The sequence below is a fragment of the Cetorhinus maximus genome, chromosome 7 (assembly GCF_964194155.1).
Source record: "Cetorhinus maximus chromosome 7, sCetMax3.hap1.1, whole genome shotgun sequence".
In the NCBI taxonomy this organism is placed as follows: domain Eukaryota; kingdom Metazoa; phylum Chordata; class Chondrichthyes; order Lamniformes; family Cetorhinidae; genus Cetorhinus; species Cetorhinus maximus.
Window position 1 is genome coordinate 99,626,461 of NC_135885.1, and position 26,631 is coordinate 99,653,091.

At 40.0% G+C, this 26,631-nt stretch overlaps 1 protein-coding gene across 1 annotated transcript in view; it reads left to right on the forward strand.

The window, feature by feature from the left end:
- The first annotated feature begins 1,602 nt into the window (after positions 1-1,602).
- Positions 1,603-26,631, forward strand: part of LOC144682957 (ephrin-B2-like) — a 60,104-nt gene continuing 35,075 nt past the window's right edge. The window contains exon 1 of the mRNA XM_078545888.1: positions 1,603-2,267. Within this exon, the coding sequence (XP_078402014.1) occupies positions 2,146-2,267 (122 nt within the window). The 5' untranslated portion in view covers positions 1,603-2,145. The remainder of the gene's footprint in view (positions 2,268-26,631) is intronic.

Sequence of the window (26,631 nt, forward strand, 5' to 3'; positions counted from 1 at the left end):
TCTGCGATTTAGATACAGAATATCCTTGTGGAATATATATTATTTGGAACCTTTGCAAAACATGTCTACTCTTGCATTTTCCATCAATTGTACGCTTGCATTTTTCACAGTGTACGCTATATTTTTCCATTAATTGCACGCTCATTTTTTTCCCTCTGGTTGCACATTTCTCCTTTTCAATTTACTCAAATTGTCCTATTAATATAGAGTTGGGAGAATTACTACTGCATTAAAGGGATTGGATAAGGGGTTTATGGCATAAACAGATTTACTGGCCACAACACCAACTTTTTCTTTTTAAAAATAAATCCGCTGTTCCATTTTAATATCCCATGTTTAATAAACCTCTTGACCAATCAAAGCTCAATTCAAAAGCCATGTTGCCCCTTAAGAAAATATAGTTTTGAACGCAATGTATTCAAGACGCCGATCTCTTAATGGAATCATTTCAATATTGTATGCAGAAATAACTTCAAAGTCTGAATTTCAGTTTTTCCCCATGACGATTAGTTTCCACGAATTTCAGAGGTTGTAATATTAAATTGTCCGAATGACTTTAAAATACCCAAAGAAGCTAATTGTGCCGGTCAAGACAATCTTTATAATATTTTAATGATAGGTATGATCACGAAAAGAAAAATTTACCGTGACAGTTCGCCGCGAGAATGCCTCAGAAGTTGGATGGCAATACATCGCTGGGTGTCCTCGAGAAAATTGCACATTTAATCTCTAGTGGGCGCTGTCGATCCATGAAAAAGACCAAAGTCAGTCGGATCCTGGTTGGCGCCTTGCATATCATACCTTTACATCATTGCATTTAATGCCCAACCCAGAACGAAATATATCAGTGCCTTTAACCAGCCGTGTAATTCTTTAAACAGAACACAAATGCACGGAATTGAAGCAAATCAATGGTTGTTACATAATTGTTTACTCCCGGGGTTAGGCACCCAGTTATTTATCTCCAGAGTGAATGTTTCTGAAGATTTTCTCCCCCCCCCCCCCCCTAGTTTTGTGTAAATATGTCTCTCTAGCCGTTGTTCTCTGTTCCCCATCCCCAATGCACTGCCACAGAATTGGCCAGTCAGAGGACATTTGTCAGGGAAACACGTTGAACTTTATGGCAAAGTGGAAACTTTATCAGTTTATTGAAGTGATGCTGAGTGCTTCGGATTGCGGACAACCCCTCACCACCACCCCCTCCCCCCCTTTTCCCCTAACCGCGCCACCCCCTCCATCTCCCCATCAACACCTTAATTAAATGATAACGAGATTTGTGCTAAACCGCAATCTTTCCAATTAACAAGTGCAAATGAAATAGTGTGAGGATTTATGTAGAAACGCTGCAGCAATGTGTACTTGCTCTGTTTTATTTGGTTACCTGTGCTGTTAGGCTGGCTGCTAACTCAGATCAGCCTTCATCCGATGGAACAATAACAATGGAGAAGGGAAGGCGTTGATTGACGGCTCCAGGGGCCAATAGGAGCGTGGCTGTGCCTGACAGTCAGGAAGAGCGGCGGCTGCAGGTGGCTGGCTCAGCCAATGAGCGGGTGTGTGGGCTCTCTCCCAGTCGGTTGTTGGGTGGTATATAACCTTCTTGCAAGGAGCTGGCTCATCACGTCCTGGATCGTGAAAGTGGCCAAGTGGAACGCTGAGCGAGACAGAAATATCCAACACGCACACACATACAACACAGACAGAGCGCGCTTGCATACACATCGCTCCACACTTCTGTTAACAACCCACCGGACAGACTTGGACATATTTCGCGAACAACAAAGATTAATTAGCGAGGAGAGAAAGATTTGCCACTGAGATTTTTTTTTGCCTCATTCTGCCGCTGCATTGCAAGCAAGTGTCTAGGTACAAAAAACAAGAGTTGCAGCGATTTAAAGTAACACGGGGGCGGGAATGAGGAAGGCGATCGGCCGAGTGTGAGACCGAGTGCCCCGCTTTGCGGACAACTCTACTGGATCGGCAGCAACTGGAAGCGGAGAGTCCATTTCAAGTTTCGGCGGAGCAGTCTCGGATCAGAAGTGTGCTTTTGGTAAAAGGATACCGCTCAGACATTTGAGAAGGGACCCACCCAGGACGAGGATAGCCGAAAATATATATTTCGACCTATATTGGACAAAGTGATCGGTGATGATGGCGATAAGGAACTCGCTTTGGAAATACTATTTGGGAGTTTTGTTCGTTTTATGCAGGGTGGCTATATCAAACTGTGAAATTTTGGCACCTATATATTGGAATTCCTCAAACCCCAAGTAAGTGAAACAACTGATGAGCTTGGTCAAGCTCAACACTTGCAGCTTTGGTATTTTATTTCTTGTGATTATAGATACACAGGCAACACAGTACAAGGTGGAATTAACTGTTAAGCGCAGCACCTAATCCCAGTGTTACTGTAAGCACAAAGGTGTGATCATTGACACACTCGTGCAATACATTGTCTTTATGGTGGTCCTGCGATAGCTGTGGGGAGGGCGGTTGGATGTTTATATCGAAGCCAGCCCGCGATCAGCGGGGACTCAGTTGTGAATTGTTGACCGCCGGTCTCAATGTGAGACGCAGGTTGTTTAAATCTGACTGGTATATTGAAGGGGATTTGTTTTTTTTTAATTGTGAGGGCAGAGGGTTTTCACGAGCGGTGGGAAATTAACACAACCCGGCGTCTCAGTCTCTCTGGTGACCTCGACTGGGAGAACAGGAATAGGGAAGTGGCGAGGTCGGAGCAGAAGAGGCTCGGGTCGCAATAGGAACCACGTAGAGCTTGTTTTACGGGGTGGGGGGAATCCTCAATAGACGCGCATCTTTAGCCCCGGCGCGATATAAGCTGTAGTCAGATAGAGAAGGTGGCTTGTGGCGTTAGGAGAAGATTGTGCTAATGTTCGGGGTGGTAAAGCGATTCTACCTGTCAATGTGCTGGATGAGACTCTGCAGCCAACAATAAACCTGCATTAGAGGCTTTGCCGAAGTTTTTTTTACTGCAAGGCGATTCTCTGCAGGAAACCTAAGCTTTATTTCCTGAATTATCCCAATGCCCAAGTTAAAGTTGGTATAGAAAATGGCACCGGGGGGGGTGGGGATGTGGAGGCACACGCGCTATGAAATGAAAACACTGAATTTGAAGTCAACATAAAGTAACCAACAACCCCCTCCCTCCTACCCGCCCAAACACCTCCTTTGTCCTGCTTCGAAAATTATAGGAACTAAAATTGCTCCGAATGCAACTGGTGCAAGTGGTAAAAAGAAAAAAAAAAGCCAAAAATGTAAAGCAGAACTATAAATTCCCAGACCTGTCCCGCTGTCAGGCCACGCCACTTTCCCCCTCACACCGAATGGCCCCCTCAGTTTTTTTTTGTTCGCAGTCTATCTTTTTAACGTATATAGGAAAAGCAAACAGTTAAAACCGTGTTGGCCCGTGAAGTGTTTTGTCTATGAATCAGCTTCTTATCGGAGCTGTGTTAAACCTTTCGGTTGGAACTCACTGAGCAAATGTTTGTTTAAAGTGTTAAAGTAAATGGAGTGTCCCAGCTACCAAAAACAGGTCAAGATAAGAAAACTTGATGACAAATCTAAATATGCCCAGTTTTGGCCCCCTTTTCAAACAAGACTCAGACCCTTGGCATCTCGTCTCTTAAGCAATTTGTTACCGTCAGCTTTACCCCTTCAGCATTGGAAGTTAGCAGGGAATTTTCCGAGGTGATTTCGGTCGGATTATCAATAATTCCGCCTTTTTTTACGTGCCTGAACTATTTTTGATCGTATATTTTAGCAGCCCGATTTTTAAAGCATTTGCAACTTGTTTTGCAGTTAGCAACAGATCCCCATAAAGTGGGCAAAATATTCAAATGGCGGGATGTCCAAATTGCCTGTGGAAGTCCGAAATATAACTTTTTTGCTTCCGAACTCTCTCTTTGTCAAGTGCAGACTCGAGGTTATTGTATATGGGTTTTTTTTTAAGAATGTAACAAGCACATCAAACTGTGAGTTAATGCGGGAGGAGGTGCTGCGGGATAAAGCTGCTTGTTCCTCCAAACCAGGGATCGATGGAGTGTTATCGAACCTAACCAGGTTTGGATTAGATTTAGGCACCGAATAAAAAACTGTAAAATTGATTGAGAAATCACATTACAGCCTCGCCATTTATCTTCAGCCAAGTGACACTTTCGTTCAATAAAAAAGTTGCGTCAATTTTCTTCTCGCGCACTGGGAAAGCAGAGAGAAAAAGTCGTGAAACTTGCTTTTAACGCGCCATATGTTCCAAACAAAAAGCTAATGAAAATGCCAAGGGCGGTTCTGCTCCCTGGCCCCACACTTTACAGAAAGTGATCTCATCGTACTTTAGGAGTGGGGTCGGCAGGTGCGAACTTTTTTTGCTCGGTTTAGGTGGGAGAAAACGGTCAATGTTAAATTTTAAGAACATATTGCTAACGGGCTAACTAAAAGTGTCCGAGCTATCGCCAGTGGAGAGTCGATTTCAGAATGAAGAAAAACATTTCTCACTCTTCCTAACCGCTCTTTTGACACCTTCAGCTACTTCCACGGCCGTGTACTGGCGTCTTACTTCAACAAACTCCGAGTGGGGTTGTTCAAGTAACCCCGCCAGCGGCCACTAGAAGGAAGAAAGTAGCGGGGAGATTTTAATGAATCCCTCTCCAGTTGCCTCCAAGCGAGCACCGTCATATTCTCCGCTGCTCACTAAGAGACAGCAGCAACAGGTAATAACTACACTGGATAGTTAAAGAAACATTGGACAGATACATTATCACCAAATAGAGACAAATTAACTTCTGCTGCAGAAAATGCTTGAATCAGCGGAGCATTGCACAAGTACCCAGTTGTTCGGCTCCGGGGCATCCTGTGCGAAATGAAATATTTTGTAACAGCGTGTCCTTGGACCAGTTTAGATCTTAAAATGATAATCGTCATCTCAATGAGCGAGTCGTGCAAACCTAACAGATCAAATGGCGTTTGCGGTAAACCTGAGAAAATTTTCCAATTCCCTATTCTTGAAAGTTCCTTTAACCCAGGAATTTTGTGAATGACGAGTGATCAAGTCTTGCATTGCGTTCGCGACATTCAAAGCTTAGCTTGCATTGATCTTTTGCAGTTAAAATTTTAATTTGGTCTTTGGCCCTTAAGCGTGTCTGATCACTTGTCCATTTAAACAAGTTATAATGTTTAATATATCCTTCAACTTAGTTATACAACGATATTCATGTATCGCTGGCGCTGTCCCCGTCGATATATAAAACAAAAAACACACATGCTAAACGTCAAGTTAAGTCAAGCTAAACTGTCATCTAGTTTTAACATTTTAACCAAAAAAAATCAGAATATTACCAAATTAGAAACTCTGGTATTAGTTTTTTTTAAATTGAAAGACTCCTAATGAAAAATGAAAGGAAATTTCAGTCAGACGATAGAGGTTTGTTTCTGAAGTGCCGCTTTTTAGTTCATTCCGGGTGAGAGATGCAGATCTTTCCAAATATTACAATCCTACAGAGGTCACTCTTCAGATGTTTAAAGAGCCAACACTTCCACCAAAATCTCAGCCTGTAGCTGTCTGTAGCCATTTTTAAACTTATGGGTATTTGTCTTTTCTCAGTTTCTGGAAATCACATTTCCCACAAGTTAGACTGGGGCTGGGTGTGGGTGGTGGTTTGGGATGGGGTGGGTGATAGGAGACTAAACAATCTATTCACTAATCGATGCCAGATTGTGCAAAGCATCCTGAGACAATTTTGCAATCTGAATCGAGTGTTCCCATCAGAATAATTGAACTATTGCACCTGATGATACGTCACCAATATTCTTGTATTCGGGTGTAAGACTTTGAGTGGTCTATTGCATAATCATTATGAACCAGCTACCTTAATATATACAGGCGACAGAGTTGCCACCCCTTTAGGATTTCCGTTGAATCTCCAGGATTTAATGACTAATCTCCATGGACACCACTGTGAGCAACCCAGGAGAAAAAAAATCATAGAATCATTAAAAAGGGTTTTTTTTTTCTTTCAGCGCTTTTGTTTGTTACTTAATAAATATTGTAGGTGGCAGCAAAGGCTGTTTGACTAAATGGGGCAGTTGGAGGTAAAAAGTGATGTACTGAAACCTGCAGCATTATATTCAACCAGAGTTGGCAAATCTAAGGAGACTCAAACTTTGCTTTGAAGTTATTGTATTTTCACTATGTTGTGCATCTGTTTACAAGGGCCTGCTTCAAGGTGGCCCTTAAACTGCCTGACAAGGGCAGGCTTGTCAGATCTGTGCAGTCTGCTTTGCAGTGCGTCAGAAAGTATCTTCATGCATTGCAGGGAACTGATCATTTTCTACAGCTCATTGGTTTAATGCAATAAAATCTCACAAGAAAGTGTCCATGTAGTATGTTGAGATTAATGAGCATCCTGTTCATAAATATATTGGTTCAAAAGGAGCATTTGCACAAGTATAGATTCATTGCTTGTTTGCTTACAAGTGAGGAGAGAATAGAGCATTTTTGCTAGCTTGATGTAATGTCACTCAAATGATTCTGCTGTATTTACAGGAAGCATGGATCAATTATAGTTAAATTCAGTAGTGCATGTAACTTATATGATCCCTTTTCCCTACACTCGAATGTTACCTTTGTAACTCTCTTGGAACTCAGAGATGGAAAGATAATTCAATCAATGACATAATCAGGTGACTTATTCCACAAATAGTGAGATAATGTACATAAATTTAATTTTAACAAACAAACTTCTCCCCTTCCAAAAAAACTGTTGTGAAATGGGTTTTAATTTTACTCAAGGGTTTACAACAATTATTTATCACTATGTCCCAACATTATATTACTTTGCTTTAGTCCCATCTCATCATTAACTTAATTGCCTTATCACAGTAGCAAGGGTGCAGTTTTCTGCATATTCATGAGTACTGGTGGTCAATACCAGTTAGAATAGAGAGAACTTTCCAGTGTTGGTGGTTTGCATCACGGGGTGTACTTCCACAGAAGTCTTGTGCACATTTACCACCCTCCAGTTACTGTTTGCTCATTTTCACAACTTGCTGTTGCTTTAAAACCTCAGAAAATGGGCAGAAACTCCTTAAAAGTTGCAATTGTTTGACAATTAACATTTTCCAGATACACAAACGTGCAAAAAAGTTAATTTTCAAATATGTATACATAAGACAATTATTTGGTGAGGTTTTGCTGCTTATATAGAAACATAGGAAGATCTAAATTTTTCATTCACCTTTTCATTGCTGCTTAATAGCAGGTGATTTGATCAATAGGCCAGCTAGTTATTGTATTCACCTATGTTTATAATATACTGAAACGGACCATATTATTGTATTGATTATAGAACCAGGCAAATTGCAGTGCACATGGAGGTGTCTCGACCCATTGTGCCTGTGCTAGAGTTCAACTGGAACCATCTATTTTAATCTAATTTCCCTTGTCTTTTCCTCATATCCTTTTAGTTGTCAAGTTCTTGTCCATTTCCCTTATAAATAATATTGGAAAATGTATTTCAATAATTACTCACGCTAAAGCATTCCTTATTCTTACAATCTTAAAAAAAAATTGTTGCTTACCCTTCTTGTTTCTTCAGTGATATTCTTGAGTTTCTTCTTCCTGGTTATCCATCGGGCAATTAGTGGAATGAATCTTCCATTACTCGCCTCTTTCTAAAACCCTTTATAATTCTGAAAGCCTCTATTAGATCCTTCTTTTAATCTTCTCTGTGGCAAAAAGCCCCAATTTTTTATATTGATAACCTCTTATTCCTGATATAATTCCTTGCTGTACCTTTTCTGTGGTACTAATATATTTCCTGTGATGGGGGATTGACTAAGAAGGATGCTGCTGTTATTATCACAAATCATTCTTTCGTACTTCCCTTTTGATGGAAGTTTTTCCTGACAAAAATATATTTCTATTAAAGTTTTACAGGCCACCAGGTGGTAGATTAATAAAGAAAACTTTGACAAAACCAATCCATTCTGACCAAATATTAGGACATGGCGAACTATAACTATTCATGATTTCAGAAAATAAAAATAAAATGTTAAATCATTAGCATCTTTAGGAATTATAGGTGCTTTTAAGGGGAGACTTTTGAGAGGGGCTGTACAGACATTACTGGGATTGCTTTTGAATGTGCCTTGATTGCCTAAGTAAAATACGTTATTTTCCTAATTCCTGTCGTGAATAGTGTACTTAGAGGATGCTGTGCAGTTTGTTGAGCAAGGTTGTTGTTTGCTCTGTGAATCTCAGTGCCACAATTGTGTTTTCTGTCTGAAGGAAATTCAAAGAGACGAGAGTAAAATATAATTTCTACCAATTGCCTGTGCACATCACAATTTACCTCAGCCTGTCTGTTTAGTTCAAATCATCAAAGGTAGAGGCAACACCCTTGATATTTCTTGATAAAAGCAGATTCTGGGCAGGATCCAGGTTTACATCATAATAATCCTAACCACAAAGAAAAAAGACTAGTCATTATTTTAGACATAATATCCCAGCCATTAGTCTCCATGGAGGTTGGGGACAGTGAGTAGGCTGTAGCAGTTCATGGCACACAGAGCATGAGAAATGCAAATGCCGATACTGGTACTGAGCAGAAAGACTGTGCTTTATGCTCACATACCCAAAATGGCCAGGCAATGGATTTAACTTCATTAAAAAGCATGTCACTTTTCAGAGAAAAGACAGCTCAGATGACAAGTTATTCCATTTGCATTTTGAAAACCTATCAGCATCTGCATTATTGAGGCCTTCGAAATTCACAGGCATAATTTAAACAAGAGTGTGCTGTGCACTGATGTGGCTATTTGATGGCAGAATGAATTACTGAGATTTGATTTTAGTTCAATGAACATATTCTCAGTTCATGGCCAACTACCTTAAATAGACCAAATAATTCATTCCTGGCAACTGTGTTTACTGTTAATGCAGGAAGACAGTTTTCATACTATGCAGTAGAATGTTTGTTAATATTATTGCATTGTCAGGCACCTTTGGTGACTGGTTCAGTAGGTAAATGCAACACACAGTATGATATAAAAATTAAGTGATTTGACTTGGGGTAGCATTGGGAGTGCGATAGTTAGTTTCTGTGTTCCTGAGTTAGGGGTGATAAAGAGCCAGGGTCCCACAGATGTCCCCTGGCTCTTTTGAAAAAGTGTGAGAGGAGCAAAAGTCAGATTGTCCAGAATTCCACTTGAGAAAAGGTTACTTCAGTATGTCACCAATTTTAATGGTCACATCTCATCCATACTGATTGATAGGCAGCCTCTTTTCTGTAGGTTGAGATATGTAAACTCACTTTTGTAAATATTATGAAGTTTTCCGGTTTTTTTTTAAACTGTTTAAAAAAAATACAGGTGGGTTAGGATCTTTAGAGCTAAACATTATTTTAAAATCAATTGCACACTTGTTTCTTGCTACTTGAGAAAGATCCTCCCTTTGTAATCTTAATTAAATATAAGTTCCAATTCCCAAATTCTAATGATTTCTGCAACCAATCTTTTCTCTCAATAAAGCAACATATCTAAGTTCAGTTAATAAAGTTCAAGGACATCATCACATTGACATAACCAGATTTCAAGGACAGAAACTACCTCATGCATTGTGACAACTGAAAACATAAATTATATGAGCCTGGGAATGATCTTGGGTAAAATTATCATACAGGTGCTTAACATGGGCTTGTAACAAATTAATCTCTATACAACATTAAGGGAGACATTACATTGCATAAAATAAGCAGGTTAATGCTGTAAAATAGGACTTTGATATGAATGTGCTACACATTCATATAGCAATATCTTATGAGAGAATTTGTAGGCTCATTGGGGAAATCTCTGTTACTTAGCTCCAAGGATTATTCTTGTGTCAGAACAGTTTTACATTAAATAGGACTGATGAGTCCTTCCAAACTGATCATTGAGTGTTACAAACTGATCGGAATGTATTAAATATTTCTTCATTTGTAGGTAAGCATTTTGAGTAGGCCGCAGAACTTGCATTTATATCAGGGCTTATCTTTTTCCTTTCCTAAATACTAAAACAGGAGGAACTAGCTCTCATATGATATAATAAGTACAAATGCCTTATGTGTGTACTTTTGCAACATTCTGTTAAACAAATGGTATATACTCAATGGATTAATTGAACCCTTAGAAGATCCTTATTTTCTTTTAATTGGTTTAATTCCAGCAGGAACCACCATTAACCAGGATATGGCTCATGCAAAATGATGGTTCATTTTTGACTCTCCGTCTGCTGTTACAATAAGATGGGCGTGTGATTAGACATAAAACAGTACATAATTGTCTTGATGCCTTTACTGCTCACAAATTGATTGACACATCTCCAATTCTGCACAGATATGTACCTGCTTTTTAAAAGTGCTGCTGTGCTTCTTACAACCAGTCTGATGTGTTATTGTCAAGAGAATTTTAAGCTGCTGCACCCTGATGAACAAACCAATAATTTGATAAAAATAAATTGCTACAAAGTGCTGTGCATGGAAATCAGCAGGAAATGTGAAAAGAAGTCATAAATACCAATTAAAGGAGTATGACAAAACAAATCTGTACTTGCTAACAGCAGGCTCATTGTTATCGTATTTGCCCCATGTTCTTGCCTATAAAATTGCATGGGAATGCAGAAGGTTCAGCTGCCTTAAAGCAAAACAAAATCAAGAGAAGCTTGTCTCCAAACTTTACACCCCCACCTTCATGCTTAACCCCTGAGGAATTTTAATTTTGGCAAATATGCAAACCTATTTCTCAATCCTACCTACCTCCAGATGAATCGTGGGAAAGGCAGTGCACCAGATTGCTTATTGTGCTGTAAGTCAGATCTCTATATATTAAGGGGTGAAAATATGTCCATTTGCAAAGTTTGACAGTTGATCTATCATCAGAAAGAAAACCTGTTTGTCTGCTTTTATCTTGAGGGGTTTAAATATAATTTATGTACCAAACTGTTGATTAAAATTATGTAATAAAGGAACGCAGACATGATATTTATGCGGGTGTAGATCATATAATTTCTTTCGTTTACAAATGAGGAAAGTAACAGAAGTAAATGCAACTTCTGTGGCTTCAAGGCAGAAGTTAGGCCAGACAAAAACAATCATTTGATGTTGGATAATTTTGTGGATAAGTAGAAAATGTTAGAGAAACTCTTGAGTAATGACAATAAAGTTCGGGCTTTTCCTCATAAATTGGACTGTCGTGATGTATGTTTATATCACATATCTTCTGTTGAAGTTTTACATCTCAAAGCTAGATGTTTATGTGGAAAACCTGCAAAGTGAAGAGTTGACAAACAGGTTTCCCTAACTGCTGAGAGTAAAACAGTAATAATCTCACTATGGATGTCTTTTCTTCCCCAGTATGCTTATAGACCTAAGCTACAATAAGACAATTCATTGCAGTACATTTTACTGTAATTTAACTGGAGTTGAGAATTTTTTTATACATTTACCAAAAGGAATACTGCATCCTGTTCTCCTAATACAAAAGCAAAATACTGTGGATGTTGGAAATTTGAAATAAAAGCAGAAAAGGTTGAAAATACTCAGCAAGCCACGCAGCATCTGTGGGGAGAGGAACAAAGTTAGTTCCAAGTTGATGATCTTTCATCCACTCGTCCAATTTTTCCATATTGATATGCATAGCTTTAGATATAGATTTGACTATTTTGACATATTAGTGTTTGTTTGCTGATGTATCTATGTGTTTTCTTCAGAGACTTTTTTCTCAAATGTGGAATCGAAAATTAGGAGAAAGCCAATACACAATCATCTTCTATTTAAAAGGAAATCAACCCTCAAGTAATTGACAATGAAAGGATTACACTGCAGATTGGAGCAGTAATGTAAATCAAAGGACAGAATAGAAAGAGCCGGATCTAGTACGATTGAAATAAACAGTCACAAAGACATCAGCTGTAGTAATCTGATCGTTTCTAAAGCAAACTACCAGTCCATTCCTTTCTGATAAATAATACAGCAAATGCACCCATTTTATATACAAAATATAAGCGGGAACCAGGGGTTGCCAAGGCAACATATAGATTTTGTTCATGTCCAAACTGACACATCTATCATTGTAATTTGAAAAGGAAAGGAGAGAAGCAGTGTTTAGAGCTGTTGAGCATTTTATTCTATAAGAGAAGGCTGGGATTAGGATATATAAAAGGCCTGTTTTTTGGCTTGGGTTGGAGGATGGTAAAGAAAAGCTGCTCAGTTCTTGTTCATTCATTGTGTGTAATATGAAAAAGGTAGATTTAATTTGCTGCTTTATTGAAGTCCTGTATGCCTAAAGCTCCAGATTGTACCATGGGTTGGTTAGGTTTTTTTTAACTCCTGGCCCAGCAGCAGCTATTCGGTCGGATTAAGCTTGCTTTGAGATTGTTTCTTTCATCTATTTGTGCCACAGACAGGAACATGCTGAGTAGCAACAGAACGCAGGAGGATTGGTGGGGCTGAGGTTATCTGAAAGGAAAACAGAGCGCTTTTGATGCAGCCATCTTTCAGGCACAGGCTTTGGTCTCACACTCCATGAGAGAGGCAAAGATAAACATACCACATTGTTCTTGCAGTGCTCTGTTAACTATGTTTCTGAGTGCTGCTTCTTACCCAGCAGAACTGGTCTGATCTTCAGTATCCAAGCCAGCCATTTCCCACCATGATCCCAATAATATCAAGCTGGTCTTCTCTCAGTCTCAGGAAATGGGGAGGAAGACTAAATGAAGTATCAAATGTCAAATGCAGAATCTCCCATAAAAAGCCATTTAAATTCTGTACAGAGGAGATTGTGGAAATGGGGGAATACTAGAAATTCCTGCCTAAGCAAGATGGTTCTTTGTCTTTTTTTGCTTTTCAAAAGCCTGTTGTATTTGTAAAAGTGTTCAATTTTGTCCCTGTGCTGAATCCTAAAGAGATTTTGGCTCTAGAGGGCAAATGCAACCGAGCTTTGCGAGTATCTGTTCCACCAGGTAAAGCAAGTAACAACTATTTTATTGGCTGTTAATTAGCATTTCAGCAGAACAAATGCATTCTGTGCTGCTTGGAAGGAAGTTTTCAGATTTGAGCTTCTAAATGATGATAAAAGTGATTTGCTCAAAGAAGATGAATTTTTACAATCAGATTTGAAATAGTTTCTGTTAGTAAAAGTGTTAATGAGATTCTGGTGAGGTGTTAAGGTTTCAGTGACATTTTACACATGCAAGAAAAGGTCAAGAAAAATTGGGCAAATGTTCTCTTGCCAATAATCTTCCCAGTTGTCCCTGTTCTCTCCCTGTCACTTCTCTCCTCAAGACATTGACTCCTTCTGGAATACAGTGCTGATCACTCTCCAGTACCTCACTCAAATGGATATTGTTCATCTGCGAGCCTTGATAATGAATACGGGTGAGAAATTCAGCTAAATTTGATCTGTCCCGACCTATATTCCACACAGGCAGTTAATAGATCATGATTTGAAACTGGATGATTTCTTCCCACCTCTCTCTCGAATCTAGGGACAGTGAAACCAATTGCAACACCCTTAATTACACTCATCTGAGATCAACAAACTCAGCATAGATTGTGGATCAAAGCTAGGACTTTCTGTATGGTCCAGCTACTCGTTGAACAAACTCACGAAGAGAGCTTCAAATGATCTTAATTGAGTGCAAAACAATCCCAAGAAGTAATGTAATCTTAATTTCACTTTTGTAAACCACAAATGTGGATAGAGCAAGCTGCTTGGAATATTGTTATTCTGATTTGCCCTTAATGAGAAAGGAGCGAAACTGTAGTTCAAGATGAAAATGAAAACAAAGCTATTTGTGTAAACAGTTTGTGTGATTATGAGCTGAGAGGCCGAAGCTCTTCCATTGGGTCAATGTAATATAATAGAAGTAGAGATTCCTGAACACGGGTGGAATCTGGGGAGGAAATGCTAACAGAATATAGTGTGTATTTAGCACTTCTGATGATTCCTATCATTCCAAAATTCAAGCAATGAACCATGGCAAAAAGATAGCTGGAAAAACATGTTGTGCTTGTGAAACATGTTTTAGCAGAAATTGCCAAGTCTTCCTCTCCTGCACAGAAAAGTCAAAAAAATGAGTATTTCACTCTTGGATAAACTAAATATCTTCGACCTAAACAGCGAGCATAGATTTAACCAAAGATTTGCTGATGAATTAACTCATCAGAGGTGCAGGCAAATGCACAGTTATAGATTTAGTCTGTTAACTAGATATTAAATATTTCACATAATCTAGAGGAAGAGAGAAGTTTAAACAAAATAAATTTTTAAAAAAATGTTGATGAGCTAGTTAGCAAATTGCAGCTTGCAGGTGCAATGTTGGAGGCAACTTTTCCCAGTGTTCGATATAGAGACTTCTGAAGAGAGAGTGCAAATATTTAAAGGAGGTTTCCTTCCTGTATTGACTTGAAGCATACCATCCCTCTCCCTCTCCCCAGAAAATTGTGAATTTTGATTGGTGTATTTTCTAGCAGTTTAGAGCTCAAAGCAATTACATTTTCTCACAATTTTATAAACTATTATCTTCCTCAGTCTACAGGTATAGGTTAATTTGCACCATATATAATAATTTCATATGTCTCCAGTTGATGTGATGCATCAAGTGTGTTAGTGCGGTGGGTGGTGTGTAGTGATCAGTCTGTCACCCCTTGCTTTCAGCTGGCTAGCAGTATAACTTTTGCAGAAAGAGAACTAAGTGCATAATTCTCTCCCACCAGTACATAACCTCTTCATAAGCAAGCTGTATGTAGTGCCTCTCTGTAGCAACATACGTAAACTGGGTACCTTGCGAACCCAGGCTGAACTACAGGGGACTCAGCTGAGACCTGGCCCCCAGACGCTTGGCATTACAGGCCCACTGGCATGTGGTTATGCCATGGTGCCCATGAAACAGACCCCCCAACTATGGATAAATAGCCTCACTGTCTTGTGGGTGTCTCAGGAGAGTAGCAAGGTAAGGAAGTAAATCTTTGCGGAAAATCTGGAGTGGAGCCCATAGGCAGTAATCTGTCATCTATCAGGCAGCTTTCTGGCAACTCCTGCAGCAGAACTGGTACCATCCTTTCCTTTGGACAATACTACAATTCTAAGAGGGGCGCCTTGATGCATGGGCAACTCAGGGGCTCCGTACTATCTGCGCAGGACTGTGTCTTGGGGACGACGCTCCAGCTTCGTTCTTTTCCAAGCATGTTTGCCCTCTTGAGTCAGCGGTGACTCCATTGATTGGGTCACGTGAGCCAAATGGAAGACAGCTGCATCTGCAAAGACATGTTCTATGGCAAGCTTGCTATCAGCACGAAACCAATAGTCTGCCCACGCTTGTGATACAAGGATGTCTGCAAGCGTGACTTCAAGTGATCAGAGTCGAAGCATGGGAAGTCCTCACTGCTGGCTGGAGCGCCTGGGTCAAGCGGTCAGGAAGGACGTGGAAAAAGCAGGGGGCAAAAAGAATGACTAAATGGTGGAAAATAGAGCCCGCCAGAAGGGAAAAAAAATCAGTTGACCGCAGAATAAGTTATTCCACTGTGCCAGCTGTGGAAAGGATTGCCATTCACAAATTGGCCTCTACAGCCGCAACAGATGATGCTCAATACAGAAATGACATACACCATGGGCACAGTCCATCATCTTCCAAGATGGACAGGTGCCTAACTAACTATATAGAAATTTCAACCACTCACATCATTTAACATTGGTTATTTTTTTTTATATGTTTCTCAATGTGCTCTTCTCAAAACAACACACACGGTAATTGTCGAGTGACACATTAATTCCATCAGCTGCTTCTGAATTATATCTTCTACATCACTTATTCTCTTGATTACATTTATTCTGATGAGTCCCTGCTATAGCTAGGTTTCAAAGATGTAGCCAAAAACTTTGGCCTTTGAACACTGAATGTAATTTATTTAGTGTGTGAGATTGGGACCTTATTGCAAAAGATTTAACTAAATTTAATATACACAGTAACATAACATAAGAAATAAGAGCAGGAGTAGGCCAATCCGCCCTTTACGCCTGCTCTACCATTCAATGCAATCATGGCTGATCTTCTCAACTCAACCTTCCTGCACTATCTAAATACACCTTAATTTCCTTAGTTTCAAATATCCATCGACCTCTGCCTTGAATATAGTCAATGACTCAGTGAGTACCCACAGCCCGCTGGGGTAGAGAATTCCAAAGATCTACAACCCATCACATGCCTAAAATATTTAGTTGTACGAGTTAGTGACATAAGTGAATTTTCATTCAAATATAGAGCAGATTCAGTTTCTCACTAGCAGGGAGGCCTATAAATCAGCTCTGCCTCTCCATTAGGTCACCATGAAGACAGTAAAGGCTGCAGGTCTAAATGCACTGCTGGTTAAATTATGAATGCAGTATAAAGTCTGAGGAAATTCCTGGCCTTGGTGTCTCAAAGTTGCAATACTGAATCTAAAAAATGTATAGAGAGGTTTAGATTTCGCTTTCGCTGAGAACTGAATGTGCTGCTTAAAATATTAAATTTCAGAAAAACTATTGTCTAGAATCAGTTACAGTCAAAAATGTATGAATTTTGGGATAAAAATTCTGACATCACCACTCCTGGTCCATAACAGGACTGCAAGTCTTTAAACTTGTACACATTCTAGCCCAGGATGCTCCACTAAAATGGACAAAACAGTATGCCTTGAATGTATAATTATATGCTATGGGCTCCCTGGTACATCTCAGGTGTGGCTGCATTGGAATTTGTTTTATCTCTTTATATCTACTGCATGTGTCTATTCACAAGTACAAACGAGAGGCTGAGCACATGCAGTATCCAGTAGGTAAATCAATATTTTCACTACTGGCCTTCAACCCATTTCTATAACGTTTATGCACTCCATGGCAGGATGAACAAACTTTGTTCACATTTATGTCGATTCCGTGCCTCATGAGAAATGAGAAATAATCATTGGATTCAGATTGTAAGTAGTTGATTTACTGCTCATTTTCATCTTCACCCTTGCAGGCACAGGGTTCCATGTGCCGAGGGGGTCTCATATTGAGAACCTGGGCCAGTATGCCAACGGACAGAAAATCAGTAGCACTGAGCTTAATTACCCAGTCTCTGCTCCTGGCGGGTGAGACTCTGAGGAAAATATTACAGTGGAAAACTTGCTGCTTGACTTTAACCAGTCTGATCCCCAGCCCACCCCACCCCAACCATAATGTCAGTACAAGATGCAGAAAGCCATTGTCTTTGCTTCATTAGCACCTGGATTGTATCTATTTTATTTTTTCATTAAACAAAATTAAGGATCTTTAAATCATGGAATTTAAGATTAGGAAGCTCTGCAGAAATACATTTCTTGTGGGATGAATTCTTCCTGCACTAACTCACCATCCACTGTGGAACATCGTGCTGACTTCCTCTTTAATCTTTACTCATGCATATCAAAGGCTGCTTTTCCCAGTATGATGCATGAAAACATTGTAACACCTATCTTTTCAGTTTGAGCAAATCACATCCAAACAGTTTGCATTAACCTTATTGACTGTGTTTGGTCAGGGGCAGCTCACAAGATATTTGCTTTGTAACACAGAGCAAGCCATGTTAAATATCAAAGGCAGCTCTTGCTTCTTGAAATCCTTGTGTGTGCATGTTTTTAGCAGGCCAACTTGAATTTGTCATAATCTTTGAACAACCTTTGAGCCGAGGTTACAATGATGACCAACATAATAATCACTTGGTTCTATTTGATTATCCTCATCAGATATATCATTCCACACAATCGCTCCATGGTCTTGTCAAGGCAACATGAAGATAAAGTGATGTTTGTGTCAATGCCATCAGCGATAGCCCTTTCTATCCAAAATGGGTGATATTGAGTGTGATACCTGTAAAGATTCTGTTGTTGATAGCATCTGCTAGACATCAATAATAAAGAGCAGTTTAAACTAGACCGTTCCAAAATCTCAAGTTACCTTTCAGTTTGCAGAAAATTTTGTACAGTCATTTCTCTATACATTTTGAAATCACACACATTGTATATTGTAAAATTATGGTCATAAATCTTATTTGTAGAAAGAGCAATATTATAAGTCTTTAAAAACAGTAACTTAGCTCATGTCTGACTTATTCTTATAATTAAAGCAGAAATGGCTCTTTTAAACATGTATTGAAGGCAGCAACAAGTAAAAGTTGCATTAAGAATCCCTACCCATTTTAAATATCCCCCTGTCACTCAAAGAGTGTAATGTTTATGGCAAATTCAAATGGTCTCAAACATTAATCTTGAAGAGCCAAAATCTTCAGTGCATTTCTAGCTTCAAGCATTTGGTCTTTAGCCAGATAAACACACTAAAATAAACTGTTTGGTTTGGTTGAGCAATTTAAGAAAGTGTCTTGTGGAATTTTAGAAGAAATAATTGTTTATCTCAGAGCATTTAATAGTTTAACTTTGTTAGCCGCCTTGTTTTTGTCATGCTGAAGAATTTTTGTTGTAATAATTCATATAATTGATTTATATTAATACATTTTTTTGGATTTTGAGGTCTCTGTCTCATCACTGGAAATTAATTTGTTTCCTAATTGCTGACAGTCAATGTATGGAGTAATTGTATTTAACTCAACAAGGTAAACAGAGAGCCATTTCACTAGCTACCACTTTATAGTCTAGGACTTGGGACCTGTGCCAGACTGTCGCTTGTAGGAGCTGAGTGCTGGAATCATGTCCAGACCCATTTCTCCATCAGAGCAAAAGGCTGGTTCCATGCTTGTGTAAGACTTTCATCAAGATCCATCTGGCTTCCTTTGCCCTACGATGTTAGGCACTTTGTTAAAGGAATGCTTGTTGAAGTCCATGTGGAGTTGTTTGCCCTCTATGCAGTTCATCAGAGGCCGCTTTCAGTTCTAGTTATGAGTAGCTATCTATTTACGTTTTGTAAGAGCCTAGCATCTGCTGTCTTTCTTTGTAAGCAGCAGTTGGTCTCCCTGATTGGATCAGAGCCTCCGTTCAGAATGTCCAGCTTTGCCTCAGAAGCCTTGCGCTCTTCTCACAAATCCAGAGCGATCCATTAACTTTCTGGAACGTGGCTCAGTGGCAGTCGTGTAGGTGTCTCTCTGGTTTAAATTGCTCTGTGTTATTTCAACTTTGCCAATCCCCCGTTCTTTTAAACTACAGTAAGGAGGAACCATAACTGGGATACTAGCTAACAACATTTTGGATTGTTTTTTGGACAAGGACAATTAATCTTTTCCTTCAAAATGACACCTTTGATGAAAGCTCCAAATATACTTGTTGGAATCCTTTTTTCGTGATAGTTGAAGCAATCCAGCCACTTTCTCTCATAAAGTGTCTTCCTGCTCCTTTCTAATGGCTTTTTGGCAAAAAGGATACCTGAAAACATGACAGTACAAGTGAGAAAATACTGGAGAGTATTTCTTTATCTCTTTATCTGCTCTCTCCACATTGGTATTGACAGGCTTTTATTCATATTAGAGGTGACAAAAACAGCACTTTATTGTTCAATCTCATTTTATTATCATTCCAATTCTTACTTTGATGTGTGTCTTCTAAAAACAGTAAAAATAGTATTTTCAAGAATTTACTGTTACACATACATTTCATGAGTTATTTTACAATTTAGTTATATGGCGAATGTGGGCAGAGTGCATTGTTTTAATAGCATTGCTTGGAAAGGTTTTGTTCCATGGATTTTATAGCTTGATCCAACAACTCCAGCAAAGGTTTGCTGGTGTCAGTCAGGTCATTTCCTCACATAGTGTAAGTCTGGGACAATTCCGCCCTAAGTAAGGTAACGGGCAGGAAAGAGGCCACTTGCACAGATCAACATGTGCCCCAACACACACCGTGGGATACCTCCCTTCCCCCAGTAATGCCCTAGCCCTGCAGTCTCTTCTCTTGCCTGAGGCTGCTTATCCCCCTCCCCCAAGCAAGCCAAAGCCCTGCAGCTGTTGAAAAGCCACCTCCACCTTACGGCTGGTCTCGTAAGTAGAGACCTGCCCATGAGCCCCCTAAAAGTGATGTATTGCTGTCTGCGAAGCCTGGTGCTGATGACCGCTAATGCTGCCCGAAGTAAGGTGCTCAAAAAAACCTCAAAGTCTCGAGCGAAGTGCAGCTCGCCAAGTGCATGTCGCTTATGTTGTGAAACACAGATGTACCCGGATGATCCAACCTAGGGGGATAATTCTGGTGAGCCGGGCTTATAATGATATGCAGATGTATTACAATGAAGTTCCTGATGTGTGGCAGTGGGAAACACAGCTCGCCATTGATGGGCAGAGCGGACGATTGCATACTGGTTTCACGACGTCGTGAAGCCAATTTTTGGCCTTCCCACCATATTGTCCATTTAAGCCTGCCATGACACCTGATGCCAGCGGGCCAGGAAAGTTCTGCCCATAGTTATGGGCTGTAATTAATCACTCCGCATAGGTTGGACATTTAATATCAACATGACTTGTAAATTTACATTTTTACATTTATTAGAAATAAATGGATTAAAAATTATGTTCATAAGGCAGTATAGACAGCAGAGCCTTATGTTTGCCAAGCAAAATGGGACCTTCTTGCTTTGAATTTTGTGAACAACTAATTCACTTAATTTGAGATTCATGGCCTTTGGTTTGCCTACATTGACGTTGGGTTGAGATTGCCTCAGTCATTCCAGGACTTGTGTGCAATGTACAATGGGATTTTGTATTTATTACAGGCAGTGTTTTCCTGGATATGCCAAAAAGATGTTAGGTTCTGTGCCGGTCTAGCCAATCAGTACTAAAATTACCTGCCAACCTCACTAACATACTCTAGATCGTAACACCCAAGTAGAAATCAGCAAAAACAGTTGGGGTCTGAGGAAAATACAGAACTAATTCAATGTTCTTTCATCAAGTCCCTCATTATCTATGAAAATTAAAATTTAAAGCCATCAAACTTCTATTATATGCCTCAGACACCATGGGGGAGAAATTCATTTGCATAGTGTCACAGTGGCACTACCCAGATCACATCGGTTTCCAGGCACAGGCAGTGTCATGGGCTGCTACATGCATGGCCCTCACTGCAATCCTCATTGACATCTTTGAAGAATGCCACCGAGTGTACAGGTAGCAGCCTGTGCACTGCCTATCCCTGGGGAGCTGATATATGTCTGCATTGCATTGCGAGAAGCAGCACTACACAAACAAATTTCTACCTCTAGGGCAGAATTTTCTCGTCGGCATGCAGGGGCGGGCCCCGTACGCCAACGTGTAAAATGACGTGGTGACATCGGGTGTGCGTCCCAACATCACCATGCGTCATTCCGATCTTTCATTTGGCAGGCGTGCACCGGATTCGGCTGTGCACCCACCGAACTGTCAAAGGCCTGTTAAGGTCATTAATACAGCAATTAACCAAATTGACAGGCTGCCCATCCAACCTTAATGTTGGCGGGCAGGCGAAGAGCCCAAGCGGCCTTCGTATTTTTCATGAATCCTCATCCACGGGTTGGATGAGGTTTCATGAAGGGTTTAATAATAAATATTTTCTCCACACTTCATAAACATGTCCCAGCTCATGTGACACTGTCACATGAGGAGACATGCCTAAATAATTTTCATCTGTCTTTATTGAAAACTTTCATTCTGAACTTAATCTCCCTGAGGCAGCTCCGTGCCTCGGAGATTTCTGCGCTCTTTCACGCGCATGCACGAAAGAGCGCAGGCCCCGACTCTCCCTCCTCTCCCCACCTGCACAGGTAGTGCTGAGCGCTACTGGGCATGCATCACGCTGGGCAGGCCTTAATTGGTCCGCCCATGTAAAATGGCGGCATGCAGCCAATCACAAGCGGCGATTGGCCCCATGCCCGCTCCTGACCAGCCTGCCCAACGGGGAGAAAATTCTCCCCCTAGAATTTAAAAAAATATATATTCTTGTTGAAGCTTTTCAGTTCCTAATGTAAATTTTTTTGATGCCATGTGAAAGCATTTAAAGATCTAAAAGAGCACCATTTGAAGTAAGAATTTAAAAATATATATATTGTAAAGCTCCACAAATAGGGACTGTGGACCCTGCTAATCTAAATTGTTTGGGCTTATGTCTACACCTGAAAAAAAGCTGTTTTGTGTGGAGCAGACTATGATAATAAAGGTGGATGTTTTCTGGAATTGGTGCAAGACATCGAGGAAACTCTGGTGGAATTTAAAAAACAATGTAAAATCTCCGCATTTCCTCAATCCTTAGCACTGAATGTGACCCTTATCCTGATGTTTTGGTGAAAGCTTGCAGAAAACTGGGCACTTATCTTTGGAAGGTTTATTTCTATTAAAAATAATTTGTTTTCATACCTAATGACTGCTGATTGCAAGTATACTGCTCAAACCTGCGTGATTAAAAAAAAATGAACAGCTTACAGATATAGTTAATCTTCTGCTGTACTACTTTCTTGTTTCTAATAAGAACCATGTAAACTCTATCTCCTAGGATCAGTGCTGAAGTATTTATTGGCTAGACTGAAGAGAGGGCACCTGACCCTATGAATGTAAATGCGGAATAGCTCAGTAGGGCTTCAGGAAGGATATTGCACGATTTTCTGGCATCACTTCATATGCTCCATATTTGAAGCTGTAGCATATTCTTATAACTGTGAATCCACACTAATTTTCTGCAAAGGAAAGCTTGCAAAATTGACCACCAACAGTTTTAGCAGTCAATTATACAATAAAATCTCGTTCTTTAAATTTGGCAAAGATGGTTTCCCCTGGCCACACCCCATAATAATCAGGAAGGATTGTTGTGGTTGATTAATTTACCTATCATTATGATTAACCAGCTAAAGGGATAAATTGCTATATTCAGGCTGAAAGGTTTAACACTTCAGAAAATGAAGTGGTAGTCTAAATTACAATTACTGAAAATTTGAAGGGTAACTAGGAAGAAAAAAGATGATCACAGATGTTTTTTTGTCAGAATGCAGCCCCTAAGGAGGAGTGATCCATGATCCTTGGTTAGGCTGCCACTAGCAAGTTCTAAAAATAGGACCAGTTTCTTACGTAGAGTCCTATTTCATTCCTGACTTCCTAACTATAAAAGATGATGATCCAGATTACCAATGGTAATTGTTCAAATGCAAATCACACGCTGACAGGTAGCTGATTACAGACAGGCCCACAGTCACATAATCACCAATGTTAAACATCTACAGAGACCATCAAATTCAGTGATCAATCCGCAATCAGTTGCTGCAGTCAAAAGCATTAGCAGAGCTAGATTTCTACAAGAGTTTTGATCTTCCCATTTGTGCATAATTTCTGCTATAGGAAGAGAAATAACCTCTTTATAACCTCCTGTCTAAATGATGTCACTAAGCTACCAAATGTATTTAATACTGTTTAGTCCAACATGCTAAAGGCATCTAATGGGAGTTAAAGGGACTATGCTGACTATTTTCTTTAAATTGGGACCCCTGAAAGGCTACTTACTGGTCAGGCATTAGTGTTATACTGTGTTGTTGCAAATTCAGTACAACAGTGCCACATTTAAAATTACCAAACCAGCACTGTTACTTGTCAAACTTACAGAAAGCAGTAGTTTGGCAACAAATTCAAGTGTAGCAGCTGGAGTTGAGGCAACAGATCAGGAACATAGAAAGTGATCTGTTTACTGGCCCAGTTCCAAATACTTCTACAATTGCACTTCGATTTAGTAGATTTCAGAAGAGTACATTGAATGCATATAAAATCTAAACCTGTTTAGGATCAAATATAATCTATCCAGAAAAATAATTTCTATTTAAAATAATTGCATAGAATGTTACAGGACGGAATCAGGCGCATGTCATTCAGCCCATCAAGACTAAACTGGTGGTGGTCTCCACGTAAAACATCTTGTTCAATCTCTCGCTCTCTCTCAATTCTCATTCTCTTTTAAAAGAATGTATAGGGATAGATTTTGACTTTGTGCTATAGTGAAATGGGCAATAGCTAATTAATAGGTGGATTTACATCCCTCCTGATTTTTATTTTCATTGATGTCACTATTGTGCAAAGTAAAAACATACCCCATGGACTCTGTTTCAACAATAAGTCGGTAGCATTCTTACCACCTTCCATTTAAAAGGTTTTTTGTTCTAATCTCTCCTTTAATTCTTATTGCTGTTATCCTATGACCTTTTGTTGTTCTCTTGCCAACCAGTGGAATCTGACCCTAGGATCTGCTATCAGGTGAGGTTTGCTACAGGAACTGGACATTCCAGTTCCCTTTGGCATAGGCAGCCATTTTGGCACTAGTTGAGTGACATTGTTCAACTGGTGTCAATCCCCATTGTGCCAGTGTTATTAACATAAGTATAAGATTTTTAACCCTTCATCAATCTTTACTGTAGTCAGCATTTATATTTTGGCAATTTTCTTATACTGGTCAAGATGAGGAGTTTCAGTGTCAGGTAGTGAAACATTTCACCTGTTTCTGTCATCCAGTATTAGTTTCAAGTATTCTCAACAATAGTGTAACTAAGTATATTTCCCTGCACTATTCTTCAGTAATGATCTTTAATTGCAATGTTCAAAGAGCACTTCACTAGCTGATATTTTATACTTTCTACAGCCAGAAGTCCTTTTTATCTCTGAGTTTGCCAGCTTAATGCCAATGTGTGCCATATGAACATATGAATTAGGAGCAGGAGTAGGCCACTCGGCCCCTTGAGCCTGCTTCGCCATTCAATAAGACCATGGCTGATCTGATTATAACCTCAACTCTGCATTCCCACCTACCCCCAATAACCTTTCATCCCCTTGCTTATCAAGCATCTATCTAGCTCTGCCTTAAAAATATTCAAAGACTCTACTTCCACTGCCTTTTGAGGAAGAGAGTTCCATAGACTCACAATCCTCTGAGAGAAAAAAAATCCTCTCGTCTCTGTCTTAAGTGGGCGACCCCTTATTTTTAAACAGTGACTCCTAGTTCTAGATTCTCCCACAAGAGGAAAACCTTTCCACATCCAGCCTGTCAAGACCCCTTAGGATCTAATAAGTTTCAATCAAGTCGCCTTTTATTCTTCTAAACTCCAGTGGATACAAGCCTAGCCTGTCCAACCTTTCCTCATTAAAGAACCCTTCCATTCCAGCTATTACTCTAATAAACCTTCTCTGAACTGCTTCCAAAATGGAGTTTTTGCATCATGGATTGATTTTCTCCAACCTCCACACCACATGAGGCCATTCTCATTAGAAGTGGGAGGAGACTGCCACCCCAACCAATCCAGGCTGGATTTGAATTCCAGATGAAATGACGATCTGAGCTAATCTACTGAATCACTGACTCCCTGGAACTCTTGTTCTAAGCAAAATTTAAAAAAACAGTCAAGAGTCAAAGCAAAATAATGAGATTAAGAGAGTGGTGACTATCAAGGAATATCTTACTACCTGTGATCTAATCAACAAAATGAGGTAACCTATTAAACTGAAAGTAATTTGTAAATGTTGTCTAGACACCAACACCCTCACCCTGATTAGATTACTGCTTCCAATGGGAGATTAGATAATTATGAATTAGACAGCTTGGGGGACATTTTCCCCCCCGTTAGGGGGGAAATGCGGGAGCAGGCACCGCTGGCTGGCCTTCCGATCGGCGCCCGTGGTCAAGTGGGAGTGGGGTCGGGTACCGCCATTTTACGTGGGCGGGCCAATTAAGGCCCACCCAGCATGACGTCCACCAGGAAGCGCTATGCACTCCCTGTGCAGCCGGGGTGGGGGGATTCCTTCAGCTGGGAGTGCGCTCTTTCGTGCATGCGTGCGAAAGAGCGCACAGATGTCCCTGAGGCAAAGTGCTGCCTCAGGGAGATCGGCTCCGATTCAAAAGTTGACGGAAAGGTAATAAAAAAAATTCCCTGACATGTCCCCTCATGGGACACTGTCACATGAGTTGGGACATGTCCTTAACTTTTATTTAAACATTTGATAAAGATTTAAAAGCCCTTATGAAAACTCATCACACCCGTGGTTGAGGTTTCATGCTTTTTCCGAGGCCCGCCTGGGCTCCCGGCCTGCCCGCCAACCTTAAGGTTGGACGGGCAGGTTCATCAATCAAGTTAATTCGTTTTTTAATGGCCTTAATAGGCCGTTGACAGTTCGGCACGCGTGCAGCCGATTTGGCTTTGCGCCCACCAAACTGAAAGTTTAAATGACGCGGGGTGATGTCGGGACGCATGCCCGACGTATCTCCAGGTCATTTGGCGCATCGACGAGTGGGCCTCGCCTCTGCTCGCCGACCGGATAAACCTGCCCCTTGATTTCTACTTTCTTGTTCTACCTTCTTATAATGCCACTTTCCAGAGTCCTTTTTGCTTGAGTTTCTTTGAGTATTTTATGGCAGTGAAGGTGAATAAGGAATGCAAAGCAGGTTTTTTTGTTCATCATTATTTTGCTACCAGCAGTAATCCATTTAATGGGTTAGTTCTGACTTTAAAATGTTGATTTGGTAATGGGGGTTCGATCTTCTATAGCACAATGATGTTTACAACTGGTTGCTAATCTTTCATGATGATATCAGTAACGATTTTTATTTTCTATGTGATTGTTAGAATGAACAACCTTCAGTAAACATTATTGAA